General features: G+C 53.4%; 1 protein-coding gene across 3 annotated transcripts in view; it reads right to left on the minus strand.

Moving 5' to 3' along the window:
• Window positions 1-390: 390 nt before the first annotated feature.
• The window catches only part of kirrel3l (kirre like nephrin family adhesion molecule 3, like), a 30,275-nt gene continuing 5,085 nt past the window's right edge, over window positions 391-25,580 (minus strand). The window contains exons 1-15 of one of the 3 annotated variants that reach the window (XM_015336580.2): window positions 16,407-17,574; window positions 11,678-11,827; window positions 11,101-11,250; window positions 9,294-9,451; window positions 8,999-9,149; window positions 6,832-6,937; window positions 6,290-6,438; window positions 5,847-5,974; window positions 5,377-5,503; window positions 4,749-4,849; window positions 4,206-4,404; window positions 3,531-3,638; window positions 3,038-3,147; window positions 2,626-2,712; window positions 391-2,332 (exon numbers count right to left, since the gene is read on the minus strand). In XM_015336580.2, the coding sequence (XP_015192066.2) occupies window positions 1,889-2,332; window positions 2,626-2,712; window positions 3,038-3,147; window positions 3,531-3,638; window positions 4,206-4,404; window positions 4,749-4,849; window positions 5,377-5,503; window positions 5,847-5,974; window positions 6,290-6,438; window positions 6,832-6,937; window positions 8,999-9,149; window positions 9,294-9,451; window positions 11,101-11,250; window positions 11,678-11,732 (2,073 nt within the window). In that variant the 5' untranslated portion in view covers window positions 11,733-11,827; window positions 16,407-17,574 and the 3' untranslated portion in view covers window positions 391-1,888. Of the gene's footprint in view, window positions 2,333-2,625; window positions 2,713-3,037; window positions 3,148-3,530; window positions 3,639-4,205; window positions 4,405-4,748; window positions 4,850-5,376; window positions 5,504-5,846; window positions 5,975-6,289; window positions 6,439-6,831; window positions 6,938-8,998; window positions 9,150-9,293; window positions 9,452-11,100; window positions 11,251-11,677; window positions 11,831-16,406; window positions 17,575-25,580 lie in introns of those variants that run through there. The other 2 variants (XM_069185300.1, XM_069185299.1) reach the window with 2 other exon arrangements.

The following is a 25,580-nucleotide window of genomic DNA, read 5'->3' on the forward strand; positions in this document are numbered from 1 at the left end:
TGGTCCAGCCACGCCAGGCCAAAGACTCAAACCCAGTCCCCTTCCTGCTGCAGGAGCCTCACTCCAGGGGGGTCTGCGGGGACAGGGCTCAGACTTCAGCCTTGACGGCTGCCCTGTAGGGCCAGTCCCTGGCTCAGGGGTGTTCAGAGAGAGAGCCCCATGAGGGGTTTGAACTTGCCATCTCCCACGTCACCCAACCACAGCTCCGCGCTGTCCGTGAGGTGCACAATACCAGCCAGCTCCCTTTAATCTCCAGGGCTTTTGTGTTGGAGTGCGACCCGGGGCAGGAGCAGCGCTGCGGTCTGTGTGGAGTCAGCGCGTTCCTCCCAGGTTTGGCCTAGTGTCCGTGTCCTGGCCAGGGGTCCCGTCACAATAACTCCACGCCAGCCAGCTGCTTTTATCTCAAATAGTTTTATTAAATATAAATGTGTACAAAGATACAGGCGACGATAAATCCTTTAGCAAATAAACTTCTTGGTACATTTTCTTTAAAAAACGAAAAACGATTATTGACTGTGCGCTGGAAGCTTGCTCTTTTCTCCTTCTGTGGAGGGTGGAGTGGGGAACAGCGTGGAGGGGAAATCAGAACAGATATATAGGTATTCATATATACCGATATGTATTATACATAAAGATAATTTACAACAGCAGCTTAATAAGCTGTACGTTAAGGCTTATATAAAATATAAAAATAAGACAAGCAATGGTTTCTACCTTCATGGTTCCGGCCGCAGTCCGGAACAGCGGCAGTGTGCGTCCGCGGAGCTCAGTCCCAGTCCTTAGGACCGACAGAGGGGTCCCCCCCGACTCCGCGTGCGGGTCAGGGCGCAGCCCGCTCGCCCCGGGCCTGACCCCACCCTCCCCAGGCTCGCCGACGTCACCCTCGCCGCAGGCGGCCGGGCAGTTTGTTTAATTTTGCTTTGGCACTGGGGGAGGTGCGCGCACGTGTGTGTGTGTGTGTGTGTGGGGGGGGGTGAACAGGCCCGCGTGGCTAGAGTCAGTAGAGTCAGGGGGGGGAGTACCTCGCGCGACAGGACACAGCCCCCCCCGCCGACCAGGAATAAGTTACAACACGGGGCTCCTGCACTGACCCGCCACACGAACAGCACCTCCCGCCGAGAACACAGCCAGCGTCGTGTACCCCAGAGGACCCGCCCCTCTTCCAGGATTGTACGCTGCAGTCCCACCTCTCGCCTCCCGCTTTGGCTATGAAATACCACCTCTGCTACCCCCCCCAACACTCAGGGCTTGGAGAGGGGGGGTCACCTCCGCTTCCCTCCGGGCGGACCCGTCCCGTTGCTCTCGCATGCAGACGACTTTCAACAAGAGAAAAAAAATCGTGCATTTCTGAAAGAAAGGATCCCGCTGAATTTATAATCCAGAAACCCGAGCTGTGTTCCCACGGGGATTGTTCCTGGGTTTTTCCGTTCCGAGTCCCCGCCACGGCGGTGCCAGCTGGCCGGCCGGCGACGATGAGGACACCGGCGTCCACGCGTGTGCTTAACAAAACCGCTGGCATGCCCACAGACGCCGAAGACAAAGACGCAACATATACATTTACAGTTGTGTAAGATCCAGTGAAAAGGTCCTTGTAAACGCCGAAAGAATCGGTCCCCGCCATACCCCGCGAGCCAGACAACCGCTGTCAGGTCCGCCGCAGACACGCGTGGGAGCGTGCGCCCTGGCCCCGCCCCCGCCAGCGAGTCCGCCGCTCCCAGGACATGACGCTCGACGTGAGGCGTTTGCGTGCGTCTGACGTCACACGTACCAACGTCACAAGGGGAAAAAGAGAGAAGCAGGTCTGCAGGGTGGGGGGTGGCGGCCGGTGTGTCTGGTGTGTCCAGAGGGGTCCCGCCTGAGGGGCAACTCAGAGAGCGCTGGCCGCGGGTCACACGTGCGTCTGCATGCGCTGGTGCAGCGGCCGCCCGTACTCGTGCGAGGAGGCGTAGGAGAAGCGCGAGGAGCTGGACGCCTTGCTGGCCTGGTCCGAGTGCTCGTAGGCCTCCACCTTCTCGTAGGCCGAGGGCTTGACGTAGCTGGTGAAGGCGCGCCCGTAGGTGGCCGGGAGGTAGGCCGAGCCCGGGTACAGGGCCTCGGGGGCGTAGGCGCGCTCCGGTGGCGGCGGCGGCGGCTCGTAGCTGGGGCGCCCCCCGCTGGCCGTGCCGTAGCGGGAGCTGTAGTCGTAGACGCGCGGCTGGCCGTACAGGGGGCTGGGCGAGGGCAGCTGTGAGGGCGTGTAGACCGGGCGCGCGGCGGGCACGTACTCGGAGAAGCCGCTGCGCAGGTGGCGGTCCTCGTGCGTGCGCACGTTGTAGTAGCCGTTGGTCGGGTCCTGTGGGGAAACAGAGAAACGGGGGGGCGGGGTGAGGCCGGGGGCGAGGAAGAGGAGGAGGGCAGCCGGTAGTACAGCCCCCCGAAACACCTCCTGCTCTGCTGGCCCCCTCGTTGCACCTGTGCATATAACACAGAAACAGCTGAACTTCTGGTGTAACACCTGGTGTAAATCTGAGGAAGTTTGTGGCCTACAGCACGGCCTGCGCCGGCACGGCCCACAGACAGGCAGAGAAAACCCGGAGCTGGAGTACCTCAGGACCGTCTCCAGCGACTCAGGACAGAACCCCGTACCTTGATATCCGAGCGCTCGTCCTCTTCCTCTTCCAGGAGATCGCTGTGCTCCGTGCGGGACGTCCCGGGAGACTCACTGTTAGGAGCCTGGAAAACCAAGGGAAGGGTGCCCCAGTTTTACAAAGCTGTGTGTTTTTTTTTTCATTTTAGAAGTCTAAGATACACCCTCTCTACCAAATTGCAGATGTACGCTGCAGTTCGATCCAGAAATCCGTTCCGGATTTTACCATCTGCGAGCTTCTGGCACTAAATGCTGCGAACATGCAGGAAAGCAACTGGAAGGTGTCACAACAGGGGGAGGAGCCTGTGCTGGTTCACATAGAGAAGTCCTGGCGCTGGTGGAACCCGAGCAGAACGTCTCTGCTGCAGAACGAGGCTCATTGGCCCCGCCAATCAGGAAACGGAGACGTACCATTGGCTCTTTGACGTCCTCTTCGTCCTCGTTGGCTCGCGCGGCATTGTGGTCGCTGTGCACGATCTGAACCCTAATGTCACTCTTGGACAAACGGGCACTTTTCTTGCCTGGGGTGGGGGGTAGAAATAGAAGAAGAGGAGGTTGAGTGAGAGACTGTGAGATCGGGAAACTAACAAAGGAGAGTGGATCTGGAGAAAAACTTCCTTTGCTTTCGGGGATTAAAGATCTTCTTCACCCCATGTTTACGTCAGGACACCTCAGTCCTGGTTCTTGTGACTGGTGGGTTTTTAAATTTACCACTCATACTAACTATTAACTAAGAATTTTCTAATAAGACCAGTTTGTATTGTTTCACTTACTTAGCGACACTTTACGTACAGAAACTTTTAAGTAGCCTGAAGTTCTCATCTGCCTTAGGAAACAGAAAAACAGCTGAGAAGGTCTAATTAGGTACATTATTGCTGTGCTCGGCAGTGATCTTTGACCTCACCTTTCCCAGAATTCCTGCAGCACAGGGAGACCACAGTGATGAGGAAGATGAGGAGCACGCAGCCGCCCCCGACTGCAGCGCCCACGATGATCACCAGGGGGAGCGCTTCTGCCAACAGAGAGAGAGCAGAGCTGTCAGGACCCCTGGGTTACACCCGGGTGAGCGCTTTCCTAAACGGTGAGGAGGCAGGCTGGTGTGTGAAGGGGCTGTAGTATCAGTGGCCCGCCACCAGAGGCCGCCAAGTGGAGAAAGAAAAGCGCTTCTCAAGATTCCTTTGTGTAGAAGACCTATGAATACTCTGCAACAAGGCCTCATGAACCCGAAAGTGAGTATTCCTGTGAGTTGTTATGGGCTCAGGTGCCTGGTACTCGCTGACCTAAGAGAAAGTTCTGCTACAGACAGTAAGCAACTATGTTAATTTATTCTCCAGTTTAGAAATAACCATTATTCAACCATCACTGCTGCTCCTCCTAACCAGGCTTCTTAGGTCTCCTTACAGCATCAATACCTGAAAACATGGCAGAAGCTTGTAACTGGGAAGGACTGAGAACTGGGTCCTATTATGTCCATGAAGCGCTGATCTCGTTATTGAGATAATCATGAGCAAACACCCTCTACCCTCCAGCAACACTCAAGGCCCCCCCTGAGCTGGGAGAGCGCCCTGCTGCCCCCCACCTTGCTCCTTGAGGGTGACCAACACGGTGCCCGTGCCGAACCGGTTCCAGGCGGTGCAGTTGTAGCGTAGGGCGAAGTCCTCGGGCAGCGTCTCGGCGATCACCAGCGAGGAGAGCGTGCCGCGGTCCGTCGTCACCGTGGTGACCGAGAAGCGCCCCGACGTGCCGGAGGCCAGGGTGGTCTCCCCGAAAGACCAGACCTAGAGAGAGAGAGGGAAGAGCTTGTCCATAACACCTCGTGAGTGTGACATGAAAGGCACAGGCTCCTCGAGCTGCTGGTTCTGCTTTAACTCATTTCCCAGATCAGGCTCACTTGCTATTCAACCACGCCCCCTTACTAGCTCACCACACCCCCTTACTAGCTCACCACGCCCCCTTACTAGCTCACCACGCCCACTTTCACAGCACACATGTCTACCATCTCACCACGCCCCCTTACAATCTGACCACCCCCCCTTACTAGTAATCTCACCACTCCCACGTGCTATTCAACCACGCCCACTTTCACAGCACGCTCACTTACTACCGTGCCACACCCACTTACAATCTTGTCAGGGGGAGGGCTGCTGCCCACCAGGCACTCCAGCTTGCCCTTGGTGTTCTTGGCTGCGTGCTGCGTGGTGTCGGCGGTGATGATGGGCGGGCCTGGGGTGACAGAGGGGGGAGGCACATTGTCAGGCAGGCAGAAATAATGATGAAGATAACGACTTTACCGATATTATTCCAATGCTCCTCCACTGACAGGCTGAAGGAACTGAACCTTTTCAGTCTTGAACAGAGAAAACTACGAGGGGACATGATACAAGTGTTCAAAATCCTCAAAGTCAATCGTCTATACATCCCAGTGTGCTTTGTCAACATGGACACTCAAAACACAAACCAGAGGATAAAAATGGAAACTATGGGGAAGCACATTTAAATCTGAGAACAAGAGGTGCTTCTGTACACAAAGGGTGGTGGGAGTGTGGAACAAGCTGTCCATGTTGTTGAAACTGATACCCTTCTTTCAATTAATAACTGTAAGAGATCCATGGATCAGTTAGCTACTGGGTATGAAACTAGCTTGACGGGCCTCTTCCCGTTAGCATCTTGTGAAAAAGAAGCAAATCCCAGACAAACAAGAGCCAAAGAGGGGCCGAAGGGAAGGGAGGACGGACGCAGGGGGCTCTGACCGTTGACGGTGAGCGTGACCTCCTTCTCGGCGACGCCGATGCGTGGCACGATGGCCTTGCAGGAGTAGGTGCCAGCGTCCTCCTGGGTGACGGCCTTCAGCTGCAGAGTGTTGCCATTGCTGAGGACCTGGGGGACAGCAGGGGGTCGATAGCACATGGTGAATTTACGATAACCCTGACCATAACCTCTGACCCCTATCCCCTATTCCAACCCATTAACCCTAAACCAAACCCTGAACTCTATCCCTCATCCTAACCCTTTAACCTGTAACCTAACCCCACACCTCTAAACTTTAATCTTACACCTGAACCCTATCCCCTATTCTCTAACTGTTGACCCTTGACCCTAACCTCTAACCCTTATCTCACCCCTAAATCCAAACCCGAACCCCCGACAGTGAGGGATTCTCCGCTACAACACCCCTGTCAAGCAGGCCAGACGCAGAGCTGACCTCGCTGCCCTGACTCACCACGCTGGAGCCCACTTTGGTCCAGGCCAGGGTGAGGGGCGGGTTTCCCGTCCAGGAGCAGGTGAAGGCCGCGTCCATCCCGATGTCCACCACCAGCGGTCTGGGCTCGGACAGCAGCCTGGGGCCAACTGCAGACACGGACACGGGATCAACACGGCGTGATCTGCACAGCCTACACCTGATCAATACAGTCTACTGGCGAGACGTATGCGTGGGCTAAAAACAGACAATATGTAATCAATAACGCAATTGAACTCTGGCATAATGCCCACTCAGAGTCACCACCCAAGCCAGTGTGATGATGGCCATGCTGGTGACCAGCACACATTTAACCCTTGACCTCCCACAGAGACTGTGAGTGATCACAGCAGGGTTTGGGGGTGCTTATGTGAACTTGATCGAAATCATTGATACGGGGCCTTCGGGGTCGGCCAGGAACTTACACTGCACGTCCACTAGCGTGCTGACATTGGTGCTGCCCACAGAGTTGGACACCTCGCAGGACACAGGGTCGGTGAAGTAGGTGTGGTCCACAGTCACCTCCAGGCTGTCCCCATTGGCCTCTGAAATCGGGACCCCGCCTTTTGCCCACCTGGGAGAGAGCCGGACACGATCAGCGAGCGATGGGCAACAGGGCACTGCCCAGGGGAAGACATGACACCTCACTCTCACCCCAGGCGTCACCCCTGCCAGCACTGCACCCCTGTCTTCATCACTGCACCCCTGTCTTCATCACTGTACCCCTGTCTTCATCACTACAGCTCTTCATCACTGCACCCCTGTCTTCATCACTGCACTCTTGGTTAAAGAGTTATTTCCACATGCTTTTAAGATTTTTTCTATACATATTATAGAGATCTGAAACTCTCCTAACTGGTGCATTCCAGGAGAGAGGGAGACAGGGACCCGGATGCAGTTATTGTACAGTATGGGCTTGGAGAGGGGGGTATCGGGTGTACTGGTATCGTGGAGGAGATGTACAGACCTGTATCCCGTGATTTCTGGATTGGCAGAAGCAGAACAGAGGAAAAGGACTTTTGATCCCTCCATGACCGTCTGCGGCTGTACAGACAGGGTGACAGACGGGGGGTCTGTAAACATAAGAACAAACAGACATATTTACTGTATACGCCTAGAAGAGTCTAGAGCCTGTGACTGGGCTGTGTGTCAGTGTGCTGGACTCCACAGGGACTAGAAGAGTCTAGAGCCTGTGACTGGGCTGTGTCAGTGTACTAGACTCCACAGGGACTAGAAGAGTCTAGAGCCCTGTGACTGGGCTGTGTGTCAGTGTCCTGGACTCCACAGGGACTAGAAGAGTCTAGAGCCCTGTGACTGGGCTGTGTCAGTGTGCTGGACTCCACAGGGACTAGAAGAGTCTAGAGCCTGTGACTGGGCTGTGTGTCAGTGTCCTGGACTCCACAGGGACTAGAAGAGTCTAGAGCCTGTGACTGGGCTGTGTGTCAGTGTCCTGGACTCCACAGGGACTAGAAGAGTCTAGAGCCCTGTGACTGGGCTGTGTCAGTGTGCTGGACTCCACAGGGACTAGAAGAGTCTAGAGCCCTGTGACTGGGCTGTGTCAGTGTGCTGGACTCCACAGGGACTAGAAGAGTCTAGAGCCTGTGACTGGGCTGTGTCAGTGTGCTGGACTCCACAGGGACTAGAAGAGTCTAGAGCCCTGTGACTGGGCTGTGTGTCAGTGTCCTGGACTCCACAGGGACTAGAAGAGTCTAGAGCCCTGTGACTGGGCTGTGTCAGTGTGCTGGACTCCACAGGGACTAGAAGAGTCTAGAGCCCTGTGACTGGGCTGTGTCAGTGTGCTGGACTCCACAGGGACTAGAAGAGTCCAGAGCCCTGTGACTGGGCTGTGTCAGTGTGCTGGACTCCACAGGGACTAGAAGAGTCTAGAGCCCAGTGACTGGGCTGTGTCAGTGTGCTGGACTCCACAGGGACTAGAAGAGTCTAGAGCCCAGTGACTGGGCTGTGTCAGTGTGCTGGACTCCACAGGGACTAGAAGAGTCTAGAGCCCAGTGACTGGGCTGTGTCAGTGTGCTGGACTCCACAGGGACTAGAAGAGTCTAGAGCCCTGTGACTGGGCTGTGTCACTGTACTGGACTCCACAGGGACTAGAAGAGTCTAGAGCCCTGTGACTGGGCTGTGTCAGTGTGCTGGACTCCACAGGGACTAGAGGAGTCTAGAGCCTGTGACTGGGCTGTGTCAGTGTGCTGGACTCCACAGGGACTAGAGGAGTCTAGAGCCTGTGACTGGGCTGTGTCAGTGTGCTGGACTCCACAGGGACTAGAAGAGTCTAGAGCCTGTGACTGGGCTGTGTCAGTGTGCTGGACTCCACAGGGACTAGAGGAGTCTAGAGCCTGTGACTGGGCTGTGTCAGTGTGCTGGACTCCACAGGAACTAGAAGAGTCTAGAGCCTGTGACTGGGCTGTGTCAGTGTGCTGGACTCCACAGGGACTAGAGGAGTCTAGATCGCTGTGATTGGGCTGTGTCAGTGTGCTGGACTCCACAGGGACTAGAGGAGTCTAGATCGCTGTGACTGGGCTGTGTCAGTGTGCTGGACTCCACAGGGACTAGAAGAGTCTAGAGCCCTGTGACTGGGCTGTGTCAGTGTGCTGGACTCCACAGGGACTAGAGGAGTCTAGAGCCCTGTGACTGGGCTGTGTCAGTGTGCTGGACTCCACAGGGACTAGAAGAGTCTAGAGCCCTGTGACTGGGCTGTGTCAGTGTGCTGGACTCCACAGGGACTAGATGAGTTCAGAGCCTGTGACTGGGCTGTGTCAGTGTGCTGGACTCCACAGGGACAAGAAGAGTCTAGAGCCTGTGACTGGGCTGTGTCAGTGTGCTGGACTCCACAGGGACTAGATGAGTTCAGAGCCTGTGACTGGGCTGTGTCAGTGTGCTGGACTCCACAGGGACTAGAAGAGTCTAGAGCCTGTGACTGGGCTGTGTCAGTGTGCTGGACTCCACAGGGACTAGAAGAGTCCAGAGCCCTGTGACTGGGCTGTGTGTCAGTGTCCTGGACTCCACAGGGACTAGAAGAGTCTAGAGCCCTGTGACTGGGCTGTTCAGTGTGCTGGACTCCACAGGGACTAGAAGAGTCTAGAGTCCTGTGACTGGGCTGTTCAGTGTGCTGGACTCACGCTGCACGTTGAGGGCCACAGAGATTTGCTTCCCAGCAGGCGCGGCCGGGTTCGTGACGCGACAGGTGAAGGTGCGACCGGTGTCCTTGTCTTCCGGGGTGACCAGGAGCATGCTCACAGCCGTCTCCCTCTTCCCATCCTCCATGACACTCTGGATAGAGAGGGTGAGAATGAGAAGTGCACAGCGCCCCCTGGAGCCCCCGACACGGTGCCACGCCAGCTGGAGGGAGTTCTGGGTAACAGCCTTCTTGGTTCTCCGATGTTGGGGCGCTGTAGGCTTGGCGGGAGGCCTTACCTTGGAGTAGACAGCGGACTCCTGCAGCTCCCCGTCCCGGTACCAGGCGATCTCGGCGGCGGGCTTGGCGCCCGCGGCCCGGCAGGTGAGGTTGTGGGGCGCGTGGGCCTTGAGCTTCACCACCGGGCCGCCCTCCACCACGGGGTCCCCCGGGGGCACTGGAACAACACACAACCGCCGGCCAAAATATGAGGAACTGCCCCGCGAAGCAGCGATCAATGTGGGAACCCGGTTTGTCCACCTCACCCTCGCGATGCACCACACTGCCACCTAGTGCTGGCAGGCAGGATTATTACTATCACAAAGTCATAGACTGCACCCCTGCTGGCAGGAGGAACAGCGTCACACACTTTCCGTAACCCCATAACCCAGCCGGTTGGCCTTTGGTCTGACCCACTGAGCCCATCTGACATCAGGAGCTGACTGATCCCAGGATCTCCTCCAGCCAGCTCGGGGAAGAAGCCAGGGTACCGACTTCAACAATCGGATAGAAGTGCCTGTTCTGCTTGTGACCTCTGGCTCCTGGTTTACTGTTCATTCTGAAGAAGTCTGCCGGGCTGATGTTGCCAGTGTCGTCGGGGATGTTGAATACTGGCACCAGGTCCCTTCACAGACTTCTCTGTTTAAGACTAAAAGGGTTCAGTTCCAACAGCCAGTCAGTGCAGGAACCGAGGTAGTACTGAGAGGAACAGGGGTATATGGTTTTATGATATAACAAAGTTTTTTATCATTACATTAGGAGACGTACCTAAACATGAGAAACAATAGCTACAGGAAATAACTTCCCAAATTGAAGTGGAACCTATTAAGCCATCTAACGTCCTCCAGCAATAAGAAGGACTTTGCAATACTCCGTGCGGCCACTAGATGGCACTGCCGCTCCACGTTCGCTCTGCCGCGGCGCCCCAGCCAGAGGCTGTGTCGGACGCGATGCAGATCGCTCTGCGTTAATTCAGAAAGGGGCCGCGCCGCTGACAGATTTCGTGACTCACTGGAAAATGTGCTAACTGCGCAGGATCCTGACTTTTCAATGTTCATGCTAGTCAGTTTGCGACTGCGCCCCAGTGATAACCCTGAATACTCAGAATCACATTTTGGAACATTTTGCAGAGATCAACCGTCTTCTCTGCGTTTTTCGATCAATCAAGCCCAACGGAGACGAGCTGGGCTTTTTTTCCCCAGAGTTAGCGCAGTGCTATCAGCGGCTGTCAGGCTTGTACCTGAACATACCTGCCAGCTCTTGAGCTAAAGAGAGACTTTCTGTCTCTCTTAATATTCCACAGCCTGTTTAAACAGACGCCATGGATGCACGACTTACATTTTCAAAAAGAATTCAAGGTCTTTCACAGCTCATTATAGAGATGCGTTAGATCTAAGAGCCGTTTCCAAAATCTTCCCACAGAGTCCTATTAACTAAATAATGAAGCCCAATTAAAATTGAATGCTCAGCAGGCTGTATGGAGAGACCCTCCATAAACTGAATTTGACAGCCCAACAACCCAGGGACATGTTCATTTCATTTAAGTGGTTCTGGGTAAGTCAGTGAAAATCTTGTTTGTCTGCTCTGGAATCAAGTCCAGAGAAGAGCAACTGGATAATTTCTGGAGCTGAAGGGAGTGTCCCACACTGAAAGGCTTGAGGAACTGAGTCTCTTTAGTCTGAAGGGAGTGTCCCACACTGACAGGCTGGAGGAACTGAGTCTCTTTAGTCTGAAGGGAGTGTCCCACACTGACAGGCTGGAGGAACTGAGTCTCTTTAGTCTGTAGTCCTGCCTGGACTGGGGTTAAAAACGGGCGCTGGGTCTTACCCAGCACGGTGAGCTTGGCGCGGTGGGAGCGCAGTGCCGCCTGTGTGGCCTGGCACTCATACACAGCGTCGTCCCCCAGCTCGGCCGAGTCGATGAAGAGGCTGTGTTCCCCCGTCGAGGCGTCGCCCATGATGGAGTACCGCTCCCAGCCTGCAGGGGAGACGCGAGGCAGACAGCCGTCAAGCCAGCACAGAACAAGACAACATTATCACATCCTTTCAATAACCACTTACTGGCGGCCCGGAGCCTATCCCAGAAAGCACTGGGCACAAGGCATGATGCACCCTGGACAGGAAAGTCCATCACAGGACACACACACAAGGACCGATTTTCCCAGAAGCCAACTAAGCCACCAGCATGTCTTTGGTCCATGGGAACAAACCGGAGCGCCCAGAGGAAACACATGCAAATGAGAGGAGAACATGCAAACTCCACACAGACAGGAACTGAGCCCAGTACTGAGAAACAGCAATGGTGATCACTGCACCCCTCTGCCACCTGCCAACACAACTTGTTTCTCTGCCTCGCAGTGTCCTGGTGCAGCCCTCCGCTCCTCACGGCCCGACAGTGACCTCACCTGGCAGGTCTCTCTCCCCGCCCAGCGCCAGCCCGTCCTTGGTCCACTGCACCATCCCGCGGTACCCCACGATCACGCAGGGCAGAGTGACCGACTGGCCCGACACCACCACCTGGTCCTTGGGCTCCTGGGAGAAGTAGGCCGCCCTGCCTGCTGGGACAGAGGAGGAGGAGGAGAGAAAAAGGATGTGAGGAAGGTGAGACAGTGAAGAGACTGGTTCTCTGCCCTCTGCTGTGTCCACTGCTCAGACCCTCAACAAAGACCAGGCGTGATCATGCGCCAGGAGATCGTCTGATACATCCAGGAACATTTACAAGTGGATTGGAACCAGTTTCCCTCTGGAAGAGAGGAGACTGCAGGACGTCTGCGTCTTTACTCCTAAAGCGCGGGGGGGGTCTCCGAGCGCGGACCGGACACAGGCGCCCACACACACCGCAAGGAAGCCGCTGTCCGCACCGAGAGCGCTGCAGCACTGCGCTGCTGGAGAGAGGAGCCCCGGGATTATTAACCAGACTGTAATTAGCGGCGCTTGTGGTGCTGTAATTATCGGGCGGCTGGGTGGTGAGGCCGTCAGCACATCCGCCTCATTGGTCCGTTTGTCTCGTTTATTTTACAGAGACTTTCCTCTGTAACCACGACTGGATGCTCTCATCCAGACAGCACATCAGTGCGGAGTGAGATCAGGGTAAAAACACAGTACAGCGCAGTGAGATCAGGATTAATGCGCAGAATAGCGCAGTAAAGCCCAGTGAGACCAGGGTGAAAGCAATATTAAGTCAGTAAAGGTCTGGAATGCATAATTAACCCATAAGATAAGCCTGCCATCGCGCTGGAAGAAGGAAAACTGATGCTGTCGAGGCGGAGCTGCAGTTCACGAGCAGCGACACCGCAGTGAGGGTCTCCGGCTCGCGGAGGGCTGTGACGCGCTTCGGCGGACTTGGAGCGCAGCGGGCGGAGAGGAGAAGAGGAGAAAGTGGGTTTTAAGAAGTGATCGGGGGGGGGGGGGGACTTGCCCTCGTTTTTCTTGTTTTGTGCGTTTAAAAAAGCTGAGAGAAAACGGTGGCCGACCGTGTGATAAAGGGAGGCCCGTTGAGGCGGCACTAAAACCCCTTCAAACTATTCCCCAAAGAGGGAGGGGGGTGCTTAAACACAGCGTGCTGGGGCCTCCCCCTGTAACAGCCGCTGAAAGAAGGGAGACATACGGCGTCCAGAACCCCGCTATTGTGCCCCCGTCTCTCTCTTTAAATAAGCCTCTTCATTTCCAATCCAGCCCTGTTAAATGCGTGTTTAATAGCTTTTCAATAGCCGCCTTTTCCCCAGAGAGAGACGGGGGGGCAGGATTTACCCTCTCTCCTCTTTTTGAAGGTGCTCTATTGAAAGGGAACAAGCCGGCTCTGCGATGCCTTTGTCAGCAGTCAATTATACACTTCATCTGAGCGCGGGACACGCACAGCCCGAGTCAATACCCCCCCCGGCTCGAGCGCGATACCCCCCCCAGCGCGAGGGGGACCCCGCTCAGAGCCGAACCCTCTTCCCGAGACACGACCGCGTGCCCGTCCTTAAGAGCCGGGAAATCGGGGGAGACGCTGCGCCCCATTGTCCCCCTAAATCCAGAAAACCGATTTCTTTCCCTTCTCGGAAAGGGAGCGGTAACAATCTTCTATTAAAAACAAACTCCTGTTTTCTTTCTTCATCTTTTACTGGGGCCCCGCCATCCGCTCCCGCGTGCGATAGAGACACATCTTATTTTTCTGCTGTTAATTCTTTTGTTTTTTTTTTTTCGGTTCTTTCTTTCGCGTGTCTTGTCTTGCCAAGACGTGCTCGCTTGAGTAAAAATAACGTCTCGGAATGAAAAAAAAGAACCTAATTCTTTGCACTTGAATTCTTATTGGAAATGCTGAACGCACACAAAACCGTAACTACGCTAATGACTCATATAAAATTCCTTTTAAGTCCTTTTTTGCCGAATTAGCCAATTATTTGACGGTGCTTTAGCGGCTTAATTATGTGAATTTTAAAAATGTAATCTGTAAAAAAACCTTTAATATTCCGAATCCAGGAAATATCCGTAACTAATGGATGTTGACAGTCGTAAGCGACTTGTCAGCCCCGTCTTTAACGTTTAAACCGTTTTTCTCAGTCGCTGAGCATTTCAGAGAAGAAAAATGGGCTTATTAGAATTATTTTCAGATCCTTGTTCAATTTTAGCGGTTTTGTGTGTGTGTTGGGACGATTCCAGCAGCAATGTCAACGCCAGAAATAGTACGACCTGTAGGTTTGTATTTTTTTACCCTCTAATCAGCAAGGTTAAAACATGCTCGGTCAATGCGCTTTAATCCGGATTTTGACATAGAATATCATCTCACGCCGCTGTAGACGCGAAAATAGGCCAGAAAATGTGCGGGGATTCGTCTCGCGCGCGCGCGGGTGACTCGGACACGCCGTGTCCCCACGCAGAGGGAAGAGCAGGGCGGGCGGGCGGCGCGGACTGCGGACATGGTGTAATCCACAGCTTCTATGGCTTCGCCATCTGTATCGTGGCATTAATACGGGTGTTTCTGCAGCGCCTGGAAACGGGAGCACCAGCTGTGTGTGATAGACGCAAGAGCCCATGGAGCTGAACACCGAGCTGCTGAACACACTGCAGTCCAGCACTGTGACACTGAGCTACTGAACACACTGCGGCCTGGCGCTCTTGTGAAGACTGAGACACTGAACACACTGCGGCCCAGAACTGTAACACTGAGCTACTGAACACACTGCGGCCTGGCGCTCTTGTGAAGACTGAGACACTGAACACACTGCGGCCCAGAACTGTAACACTGAGCTACTGAACACACTGCGGCCTGGCGCTCTTGTGAAGACTGAGACACTGAACACACTGCGGCCCAGAACTGTAACACTGAGCTACTGAACACAGGACGGGCCAGCAGAACCAGCGCTCGTTCTGCCGAGCCGGGCTCCGCTCTGCGATCGCTGCGGTCCGCCCGTCCCCCCGGTCCCGCCGCCGCGTGTGTCCGCTCCGCCCGAGAAAAACAAGAACGACCGTCGGCGACCCGGACCGGCTCCCTCACGCCGGGGCGGTGACAGCCGGGAGAGGAGTTATTCACGCCCTCTCCTTCTGCAACATTCCTTCTGACCCGCTCCCCTCTCCTGCTTTTCTGCCTCTTAATAAATTGCTGCCTAACAGCTTTTTAAGAGCTGTTTCCCCCTTATAATCCTCTCCACCACCCTCTTCACATCTTCAGTCCTTATTGTGTGAGCTGTCTCTGACAGAGGCCTTCAATGAGAAGGGGCGCCCTCCCTGCCTTACCCCCCACCTCTCTCACTAACCCCCCTCTGAGCCCCCCCCCCACACACACAAAGACTCACAACTGCCATCAGCACTCCAACACCCCCTCCTCCCTCATTGTATCTGTCACATTGGCCTGCACTGAGCCGGAAAATCTCAAAATCAATGCCTCCTGTCCTTCAGAGAGGTGTTAAACTGCGCCCTGCTGCTGTCCCAGGAGCCGGAGAGCTCTCCTCGGGACACGGCTCTGGAGCGGCTGATCCATCACGGGCGAGTCGGATAAAGAACACAAGGTGTTTCAGTCACTCTTCGCCGTAGCCGTCGAGCCATAGGAGAGCCAAGGGAGATGAGCAAAAAAGAGCCCCACATCCGTAGGGAAGCACAGTGAAGCATGCCTGGGCCCTGACCCGGATCCGGGCGGCGGCGTTCCGAACGCCCTCGAAGGGCGAACGGCTGGCTTGAGCTGACAGGGGCCGGGCGTGACGAGCGTGGGGGCTCTGGGACGGGCTTCGCGGGTCACCTGGGATCCTCCGGTTGTGCCGATTGCCTTTCTCCATCCTCACCGATCAAAGACACCGGAGCTATGGTCAACACAGTTCCCAGCTCGCAGCTGGAGGACACACAGGAACTCTCTTCCTGTAGAGGAAGTAGAGGAGCTGGAGTCTATCCCAGCTAGCAACAGGCCCAAGGCAGGGGACACCCTGGACAGGACACCAGTCCATCACAGGACACACACTCACACACCCTGGACAGGACACCAGTCCATCACAGGACACACACAGACACTCACACACCCTGGACAGGACACCAGTCCATCACAGGACACACACAGACACACCATGAGCCTTTAAACCCGCCAGCATGTCTCTGTCAACTCCAGGGTTGTGAGGCGACAATGCCGACCCGTGTGCCACCGTGAGACCCCAGCAGACACTCACATACTCTCAGTCAGCCCTCGCGGCAGATCAGAAACCAGGAGAAGGCCCAGTCTGCCCAGTCTTCGCCCGGCTCCTGCTCCTGTCTCACCACCCGCTCCTGCAGGGGCACTGACTGCAGGAACACCGCGTCCCTGCCACGTCCCTGGGGACCCCACGAGCCGTCTCACGATCGAGAGCAAGCGTCAGCTGACCGAGTGACTCCTGCTTCCCAGAAAGAGGAATGACGCTAACAGGGATCGCCTGCGAAGTCTAACGTGTGCTGAAGAGGAGGGGGAAAGAGAAAACCCACAAAAGCACATTTGTCTTCATAAAGAATCCTCGAGCCTGGGGACTGTCAATAGACTTCACTGCCAGTGTCAGTGAATTGAAATGAGGAATGAAAGAAGAGGCTTCAGAACACAAACTCGCTCTCAGTTATACACTGGTGGCTCTCAAGCTCTCAAGCTCATGTTGAATGAAGAAGGAAGCCTTAGTTGCCGTGCTTGTGGAGTTTGAATACCTTTGTGCTGCGGATCGCCTCACTCCTCGTCAATGCTCCGCGTTTTGCAGTCGCTCTGCTCTCTCTAATTGCTATTCTGCTGCGACTCACCCGCATCTGAGCGCTCACGGCCGCGCAGTGCGTGCTGGGGATGGTTTGCGTCTTCCCTAGGGGGGCTCCGAGAAGTTTTCCAGCTGAAGAAAACTCCTCGAAGTCTTGTTTCAGCTCCGACTCTCCTCTGACTGTCACCCCCCCCGCGCAGAAAGATCCGAGCCAGCCGCAGGGCAGACTCTGAAACCCCCAAACCACTTTTACCCTGCGCGGCGCCCGTCAGCTTGTTGACAAGATGTCTGTTGACCAAACCGCGGTGTTTCGCTCTCTCTCGCCCCAGGTGCTTTCCCGATACGTACGAGAGACGGCTGCTCTGCTTGCCAGTTTGTTTTTATTTTGCTCGGCTGGGCCTTCATGGCGATTTACCACGCTTTTAAGAAAAGGTTTAAATCATTAACTCTCCGTGCCATTACTGAAACGCGGAGAGGCAGAGGGAGGCAGCGGTAAAGGGCACGATGCTAAGACACCCGCAGCCCCCTCCCTCCTTCCCTGTAACAGTTTCTTGTTCTGAAGTTGTGCGAGTAAGTAATCATCATCGTAATAATCGTATGCGAAGCCCGGTCCCCCGGGTACAGTCCTAAAAAAAAAAGATGACAAAAAATTATAACGAATAAAGGAATAATTAATTGCAATTGCTCTTTCAATACGTGGGGGAAAAAAAAACAAACGAAAACGGAACAAAAAATAACACAAAAAAGTCACTCGCTCTTGCAGGAAACGAAAGAAAACAAAGGGGGATTCTTTCGCTTGTTCCGTTCCGCTGGGACACTAGCTCAACGCCCAGGGGTGTCAATTAATCGAGGCTGGGGATTCTGCGGCCTACGCTTGCTAATTGACTCTCCCCCCACAGAGTACCGCCTGGCTCCGTGCCATAGGGAAGCTGCCCGTTTTTCAATTATTTTTTTCCACTCTTTATCGAGGATAGTAACGCTGTAAATGCCTTATCTTTTTTTTTTAATGGAGTGCCTGCCTCGTCTATCGCCTCGCTGGAGAAATTTCCTTCTGTATGTAAAAGCGCAGTGCGGTCGTTTGGGATGAAAGGCGCTATATATTAATAACCCGTGGCACCGTTTACAGGCAGAAGACCCACTTCTTTTCAAATTCTCACAACACTCTAGAAGCAGCTGGAATTATTTAGGTCTTAACCAACCGGGGCGGATTAAGACTACAGAAGCATTTGAGCTAGGAATGTCGGTCCTTTCTTAAATTAAGCTCTGGGAGCAAAGGCGTTATTAATAAGAGTATTTTATAGTGTTTGTCGTGGGGTGCGACCGCGAGCTTGTGAGTGGACCAGAGGGGTTCATATGTTTGCGAAAGTATAAATTAGTGTTTTTCTGCAGATACAACACGCCCTGGTAACGACTATCAACATACATCAAGTCCAGGAAGAGGATTAATAGTTTATCTCCCTTTCAATCCATTTACTTTAAAGTTGCGTTTCGGCGATCTTTACTGCGGATGTGTCTTAGTAAGACTTTTTCCCTTTAATTTGAAAAAAAAAACTTTTAACGTCAGACCCATTTTCCGTTGTGACGATTAAATTATTAAACCCTCTCCCGTAAAGCGACGTAAATTACGTAAATATCACAGACTGATGACAACAGGTATAGCTGCATGCCCACTCCTCCCAAAATAGCTTCAGTCCATTGATATTCAAATGAGAACAACTGTTCTCTTTTTTTTTTAATCAAGAAAAATTAATGGAAGAAGTTTTAATTAACACCAAACTTTATTCGGTTAATCAGATTTCGGTCGGGATTTTAAAATCTCTTTAAATTCCTGATGACTAAGTGGTTTGAGAAGAAGACAAAAAGTGTACCTGACGGCTCTAATAGATCCTGCTCTGTGGCGCAGAGAAGATGGGGGTGTTCAAGTAAGAACAGAGGCAGAACAATGCCCAGTTCCTGAAACTCCTTGCCTTCGCGGTGATTAACGCCGAAACATAATTAGAAGGAAATGTGAAGTCAGGGTTTTAATTATTATTATTTCTCTCCCAGCTTTTCACACATCGGCCACTTCCTCTGCAAACAGCCCCCCTTCCCCTCGTGATTAACCGCTAAATGATTAATGAGTGAGCTCATTAATCAATTAATAATTAAGCCAGCTCTGCGGAAGAGAAAGAAAACTAGGAGGACGGGGGGGTTGGAAATGTGACGGGGAATTCCTGGAATGTGTTAAAGTGTTAAAAAGAAGAAAGGTTTTTTAAATGAGTTCGATAAGTCAATTAACTATTAGAAGAGGTTTCCTGTGTTGTTCACGGTGGTCTAGCGCGAGCAAGGCTCTTCCATTTTGTCTTTCAAAAGCAGAGCTTTAATTGAAGGTTTTCGAAAGAAAAGCACAGGGTTTGTACATGCAGGTAGTCAAAATAATAAAAAAACCTACAAGCACAGAAAGGTAAACACTGAGCTGGAAGAGGCTGCTTACGAAAACCGTTGACACCCGGGTTACGTGTTTTAATCAAAGTGGGGAAACAACCACAAATGTGGGATAGTTTTAACCAAGGACAGCTGGCTCACACGCTAGAGAGGCCTCATTTAGAACACTGTGTAAAAGTTTGGTCTCCGTGCTATAGAAAAGAAATGGCTGCTCTGGACTCCAGAGAAGATCAGATACATTTTGTGGCTTAAGGAAATGTTCTTCACTGACAGGCTGGAGGAACTGAATATTTTTTCTACTGGGAAGAGCTTTTAAAACCAAGCACAGGAGGTATGTTTTTACACCAAGGGTTTCGGGAGTGTGGAACAAGATATCGCCACATGTAACTGAAGTCAATATACTGGTTTCTTATTTCTCTCGTTTCCACATACGAGCATGGGGGGTCCACAGGGAGCATGGCTGGCTGTCCCAGCGGGGAGGCAGAGATGAAGCATGGCCCTGCAGATTCCAGAGCACCATGGGAAACACCTGCCCACAGCACACATCTGAGGAGCAGGGCGTCACTGCTGGCCCCAGGCCCACGCAGACTCCCCACAGACAGGCGCCCCAGACCCACAATCGAACCCAAGACCTCAGAGCCAGTGCCAGCCCACGCAAACCAGCCCCGTAGTGAGTTCGGCGAAAATCAGGCCGAGCAAACCCGTCCCGAGTCCGGCGGGCGGCCTCCCCTGCGCTCCCGAGCGGCGCGGGTTGAGCCGGCAAGGGTGCCTCCCCACTCTCTGGATTTCTGCAGACTTCAGTGGCTTTGAATGGTTCCATTGTGTACCCCTCTCTCTTTCCGGCTGAGTACCCCCTTGACTCGGGGACCCCAGACATATGGTGCTTGTAAGCCTGTGCTTCGCTCTGAAAGAGCGGGGAGGGACGCTGGCCTGACCCTGCCTGCTCATTAACACCCCGGCCGGCCGGCCGGCTGCGACTTGTGGCCCGAGTCACTTAAACAGTCTATTGTGTGTCGGGGGTGAAGGCAGGGGAGGAGGAGCCCCACCCCCACCCCCCACACCTCCACTCCGACCTGCCGCCAGGGGGGCAGCGAGCCTGTACTGCCCTGCTGTCACGAGCTGGATACCCCAGCCTGGAGTCCCTGTGCGGCACTGAACCAGGGCAGACGTGCGCAGAATTCTGCAAGCTTTACTCTGCAACAGATTTGGTTCCAGTCGCGCTCTCCCTGCGTAAACTGCGTTTTACCATGATGTCACTGCACTTGACTGCAGTTTTAACACCATCTCAAGGTGCTTTACCGTGCTTTCACCCTGATCTCACTGTGCTTTACTACACTATACCGTGTTTTCACTCTGATCTCACTGGGCTTTATTGCACTGTACTGTGGTGTTACCCTGATCTCACTGTGAGGAATATGTGAATTGTGCTCCTGCACACAGTCTGCACCCCATCTGCCTCCCCTCCTTTCTCTCTGCCTTCTCTTTCAGCTCATCCTGCTCGTCTGAGCCCCTGAGTCTCGCCTATTGGGATGCTTCTTAAATCTTAATTAAAACGGGACTCCTTGCAAAAAACATTCCCATAGGCCCAGTCGAGAGGCTTAGAACAATCAGACAGAGGGATTAAAATCCAGAAGAAAGGGAAGGAAATTAAGTTTGGATGGAAAGTGGGGGGAGGGGACTGGGGCTCTGCCAGCCTTCAAATCCCTTCTCTCTCTGCGGCTTTCCGGGCGGACCCAGGAGTGACCTCCCTGGCACTAAGCTCCCAGATGATGGAGTGGAGAAGCTCTGGAGCTAGGTAAACACTCCGCGAGACAATGAGCACAGCCGCTGGCCTTATTGGATTGGAGTTAGGCTTGGGATCTGGGGGATGTGTGTGCTTATTAGCCAGGGTAGAGGTGTGAGAGTGTCGAGTTCAAATCACTCAACTCTCGCCTCGCTGCAGCCACCCTCAGCCTCACACTCCTCCTGTAGGGGGACCAGCCGGCCCCGAGTGCACCGCACGCCTTCAGCAGAGCAGACTGCACAAGCTGAACAGCACCTGTTCCTCACAGGGAAGATGATCTGCAGGCACTACTGGAAACACAGCGTGGTCTGGATAAAATGGCATCTTGAATATTTCGTTATTGCAAAAGGTTTTATACTTTCATGCGCCCTCTTGTCCACTTAATGCTACAGAACCCAGGATGCACTCTGACAGTGAGCCTCTTGACTATGGCCGGATATCAAGATATCAACTATATCAGACTATGAGAATACTATGATTTTACTATGGTAAATGTTTTTGTACTGTAATGCTGTAATTCTGCTGAGCGTTGCTGCTCTAGACCGGAGCCACACCGTGATTTCCCTTACTCGACGCCCCTGGAAAGCCCAGTGCTCACCCGGGGGAGACCAGAAGGCCCTGCCTGTGTCTCCCCAGGGTGCAACAAACATCATGCTGGAAAACCGCACCCCTCTTCCGCACCGGCTTGCTAAATCTTTCACCCCAAAGACGGCCAGGGGGATAGGATGAGAACCGCTGTGTTCAGGCCCTCCCCCGCTGTAGGCTGCCTTGTGTTAAAAGCATCCTCTGGATAACGCGCAGGTGTCGCATGACACGGACATTCTTTAAAACAAAAACACCGAAATGGAGCTGTAACACGAGAGCAACCCGTGCGTTTCTCACAGCCGAAACCTGCTGCGCTTTGTGAGACTGCAGACTCCCCCCTCTCTGAGTGAGAGGCCCCAGGCCTGTGTGATCACAGCCCTATCGTCTATCACAGGGGCTCGCTGTGGCCCTGCCCTGGCCCAGGAGGCGCAGACAGAGCCCAAACTCCTTGCCCTCCCGAGCTCATCGCTGGGGAAATATTTGCCTGCCCGGAGACAAGGACCACAGCACAGCTGGGAGTTTCAGGCGCCCGAGCGACCGCCATCGCCTGTGCCAGCCCACTGCTGGGCTAGCGAAGTCAGGGACAGCGAGAGGAAGCAGGTGAAGGTTAATTCCACCCAGACACGTCCAGGTGTCCCCTGATAATAATCGAATACACTGTTGTGGATCTCAGGCGTCGGGTAATAAACCACTTTATTCTTCAAAGACATAACTACATGTACTAGCACAACAGTGTTATGGTTCATGAGGGTGGCGGATTACTATATTATTGCCATGGTAACAGTACCCCCAACATAACGAACTATGACAATCGCCATTGAGCACTGCAGCACTGAGCACCAGAGCCACGGGTGAAACTTTCCCACAAGGGCGCTCCTGAATCTGATCCCTTCGGCTGGGGCTCCACACGGGAGCTGTGGAGGTATCGAGTCCCGCGTTGTTCCTGGAGATTCCGCAATCAATCCGCAGGCCCTGTGAGAGGGCGTGAGCTCGTCACCTGGGACAGGACGGCGGTGTTGTTTGCGCTCGGAGAGCAGGAGCAGCCCTCCGGCTTCACAGTGAGCTGCTATTTATCACGCTGTGACTCCCGACACTTTCATCCTTTGTTTTCACGGCGACCTGCTCTTCAGGGCGGTGCCTCCCACAGTGGGGCAGGGGTTTCCATTACCTTTGCAGTCTTGCTCCTGAAAACAAATCCTGTTGACCTTTGCAGACAGCCCACCCCTGCTACTCTCGCCGTAACGCGCCTCCGGGTCACTGCTGCATTGCAGCAGGGAGGGAGGAGCTTGGCCTTCACAAGGTCTGGGATCTCGTCCGCCTCTCCTCTGTAGAAAGACTCCCCGGGGGTTTCCCCTTCCAAGGCTTGGTTTTTCACAGGGATGCCGGCTGCTGTTCTCTCACTCCTTGCAGACCCCTGAAAGTAAGACCACGCCCACCAGGGCTGTGCCCTGCAGCGACAGGAGTCACGGTCTCAGGTCTTGCAAGAAGAACAGGGGAGAAAAGGATATGGATGTTTGGTGAATGTTTTCGGCGTTGGTGTTTCATCTGGACGTGTCTGGGTTTTTGGAGCCCATATCCCAACCGGTTTTTACACAAGTGTACTGTGGACTACCATGATAAGAGCACAGTGCAGTAAAGCCCAGTGAGATCAGGGTAAAAGCACAGTCAAGCGCAGTAAAGCCAAGTGAGATCAGGGTAAAAGCACAGTGCAGCGCAGTAAAGCCAAGTGAGATCAGGGTAAAAGCACAGTACAGAGCACTAAAGCCCAGTGAGATCAGGGTAAAAGCACAGAACAGTACAGAAAATCACAGTGAGATCAGGGTAAAAGCACAGTGCAGTGCAGTAAAGCCCAGTGAGATCAGGGTAAAAGCACAGTGCAGCGCAGTAAAGCCCAGCAAGATCAGGGTAAAAGCACAGTACAGTGCAGAAAATCACAGTGAGATCAGGGTAAAAACACAATACAGTGCAGTAAAGCCCAGTGAGATCAGGGTAAAAGCACAGTATAGTGCAGAATATCACAGTGAGATCAGGTTAATAACACAGTGCAGTGCAGTAAAGCCCAGTGAGATCAGGGTAAAAGCACAGTGCAGTGCAGTAAAGCCCAGCGAGATCAGGGTAAAATCACAGTACAGTGCAGAAAATCACAGTGAGATCAGGGTAAAACACAATATAGTGCAGTAAAGCCCAGTGAGATCAGGGTAAAAGCACAGTATAGTGCAGAATATCGCAGTGAGATCAGGTTAATAACACAGTACAGTGCAGTAAAGCCCAGTGAGATCAGAGACAGTACCCCCAGAGTGGGAGACTCAGCACAACACAGTAAACCACCCAAACTACCCCTTTAAGCAGTGAAGCAGCTCCCATGTCCCTGACTGCAGTTTTCTTTTGCATCTTGAGCTAGTAACTGACATGTCCTGAGAGATGAGGCGTTATTAATTAGACAGCTCTGCTTTGACTAATCGCTACAAAAAGGGCACTGCGCCTGGAAGAGAAAGGAGGCTAATTTTAACTCGCCGAATGAGCGAGGCAGCAAGTCTTCAGCCTCTACAGGCGATTCCAGGTTAACTCCAGCACAGAGCTCTAACATTCGCCATTGGCTACTGGTGCACATGAAGAGCTGATATATGACTCTGCATGTATAATTAATACAGACGGCTTAAAGACCTTCGCCGGCAGGCTTGAGAATGGTCTCTGATGACTCTGGCCTGACAAGTTGTGTCAAGGATGACTGACTTTGCTGACATAGACTCAAAATCCTGGGAGAGGGAGGAGAAAGAAGCTCAATCTGAACTGCTGTCCAGCACAGCCCTGTGGATGGCATGATCGCTAGTGCAAGGTCACGGATTGAGGGCTTTAACAAATGAGGGACAGGTCCTAGAGTGCAAAGAATTAAGTAAGAAAAATACCCAAAAGCAATCAATTGTTTTTCTTTAATAACGGGAAAGAAATCTCAATCACTCAAGTGTTTTCACAACTGAGTCTCCATCCCCTGGGGGAGAGACACAGCTCTCGCTGACGGCACTGCAGGACCACAGTAGTCTCCATCCACTGGAGGAGAGACACAGCTCTCATTGACAGCACTGCAGGACCACAGCAGAGTCTCCATCCACTGGAGGAGAGACACAGCTCTCACTAACAGCACTGCAGGATCACACCAGAGTCTCCATCCACTGGAGGAGAGACACAGCTCTCACTGACAGCACTGCAGGACCACAACACAGTAAATTGGTATGCTCAGCCTATTGCATCCTATCTTGGATTCCACTTTACACTTTACTAATGCCAAAGCTCTGATTGGTAACAGTGATTCCCGAGTTGAGTCACACCCGAAGAAGGCTCCACAGCCGAAACATTGAAAAGGAATAAACCTTTACTTGTTCCTCTGCTGAACAAATGTCACACCCACCCATCTGTGTGTGTGTATCCGGATAGAGCCCCTTACTTGCTTGCTTGTCAGTGCGTACAGGATGCAGGATGCGTCTAGCCCATCAAAGAGCACCATGAAGCATTTTGGGGGACTGGGGGGCGGGGCCTGTTGGAGTTGCTCACAGTGGATAAGAAGGTGCAGAACACAACAGCAGATATCTTTATCTCCAGTTTTCCTGAGCAGGAAGCCTGATTAGGAAGAATTTAACCTATTGTCTCTGCCTCGCCCCTCCCCCTGACCCCTGTGTCCTCCTCTTGTCCTGTTCAGACAGTCGGGATTGTGGTGTGTGAGGGGAGGGGGGTGAAACAAGCACGAAGAAATCTTGTTATTGTTGGCCGTGTTTGCTGAGAACACAATGGAAAAGACTACACAGTAGCCCTTTGTGTCAGCCCCCTCCCCACCCCCCTCTCTCCGGAAGGTACGAGAGCTCTCTGAAGGACAGGGGTCCTGTGGTCCTGTGCTTGAGAGGCCTTTGCACCAGCGAAAACAAATGTGACCATGCTTAGTGGCGATTAACCTTGTCATTCCGAAACCTTCTGAGGGTTGTTGAAAGATCACTGGAAACATATGGAGGCTTAAAAGGCCCTGAACTATCTGTGCAGATCAGCCAGTCCCTAGGCCCCCAGTTAGTGGCCTTGGACTGCAGACCTGTGGGGCCACAGCTGTTGTACTCTTGAGTGAGGAGCTTCACCTGGAGCTCAACACTAACCGGGGCTAAATGGGGTTAAGTGGGGGATTGCATAAAATGAGAAAAAAACACAAGTGTCACAGAGCAAGCACTGTGGCTACAGAAAGCCCCTTGTGCTCCACAGTTCCAGAAGTCCCACAGTGACTTCATGACGAACGGATGCCCAGTTTGTTGGGAAGATTTGCACTCATGTCAGAAGCACTGCTGTACTGTACTATACCGACAT

Source organism: Lepisosteus oculatus, chromosome 27, assembly GCF_040954835.1.
Source record: "Lepisosteus oculatus isolate fLepOcu1 chromosome 27, fLepOcu1.hap2, whole genome shotgun sequence".
NCBI lineage: Eukaryota > Metazoa > Chordata > Actinopteri > Semionotiformes > Lepisosteidae > Lepisosteus > Lepisosteus oculatus.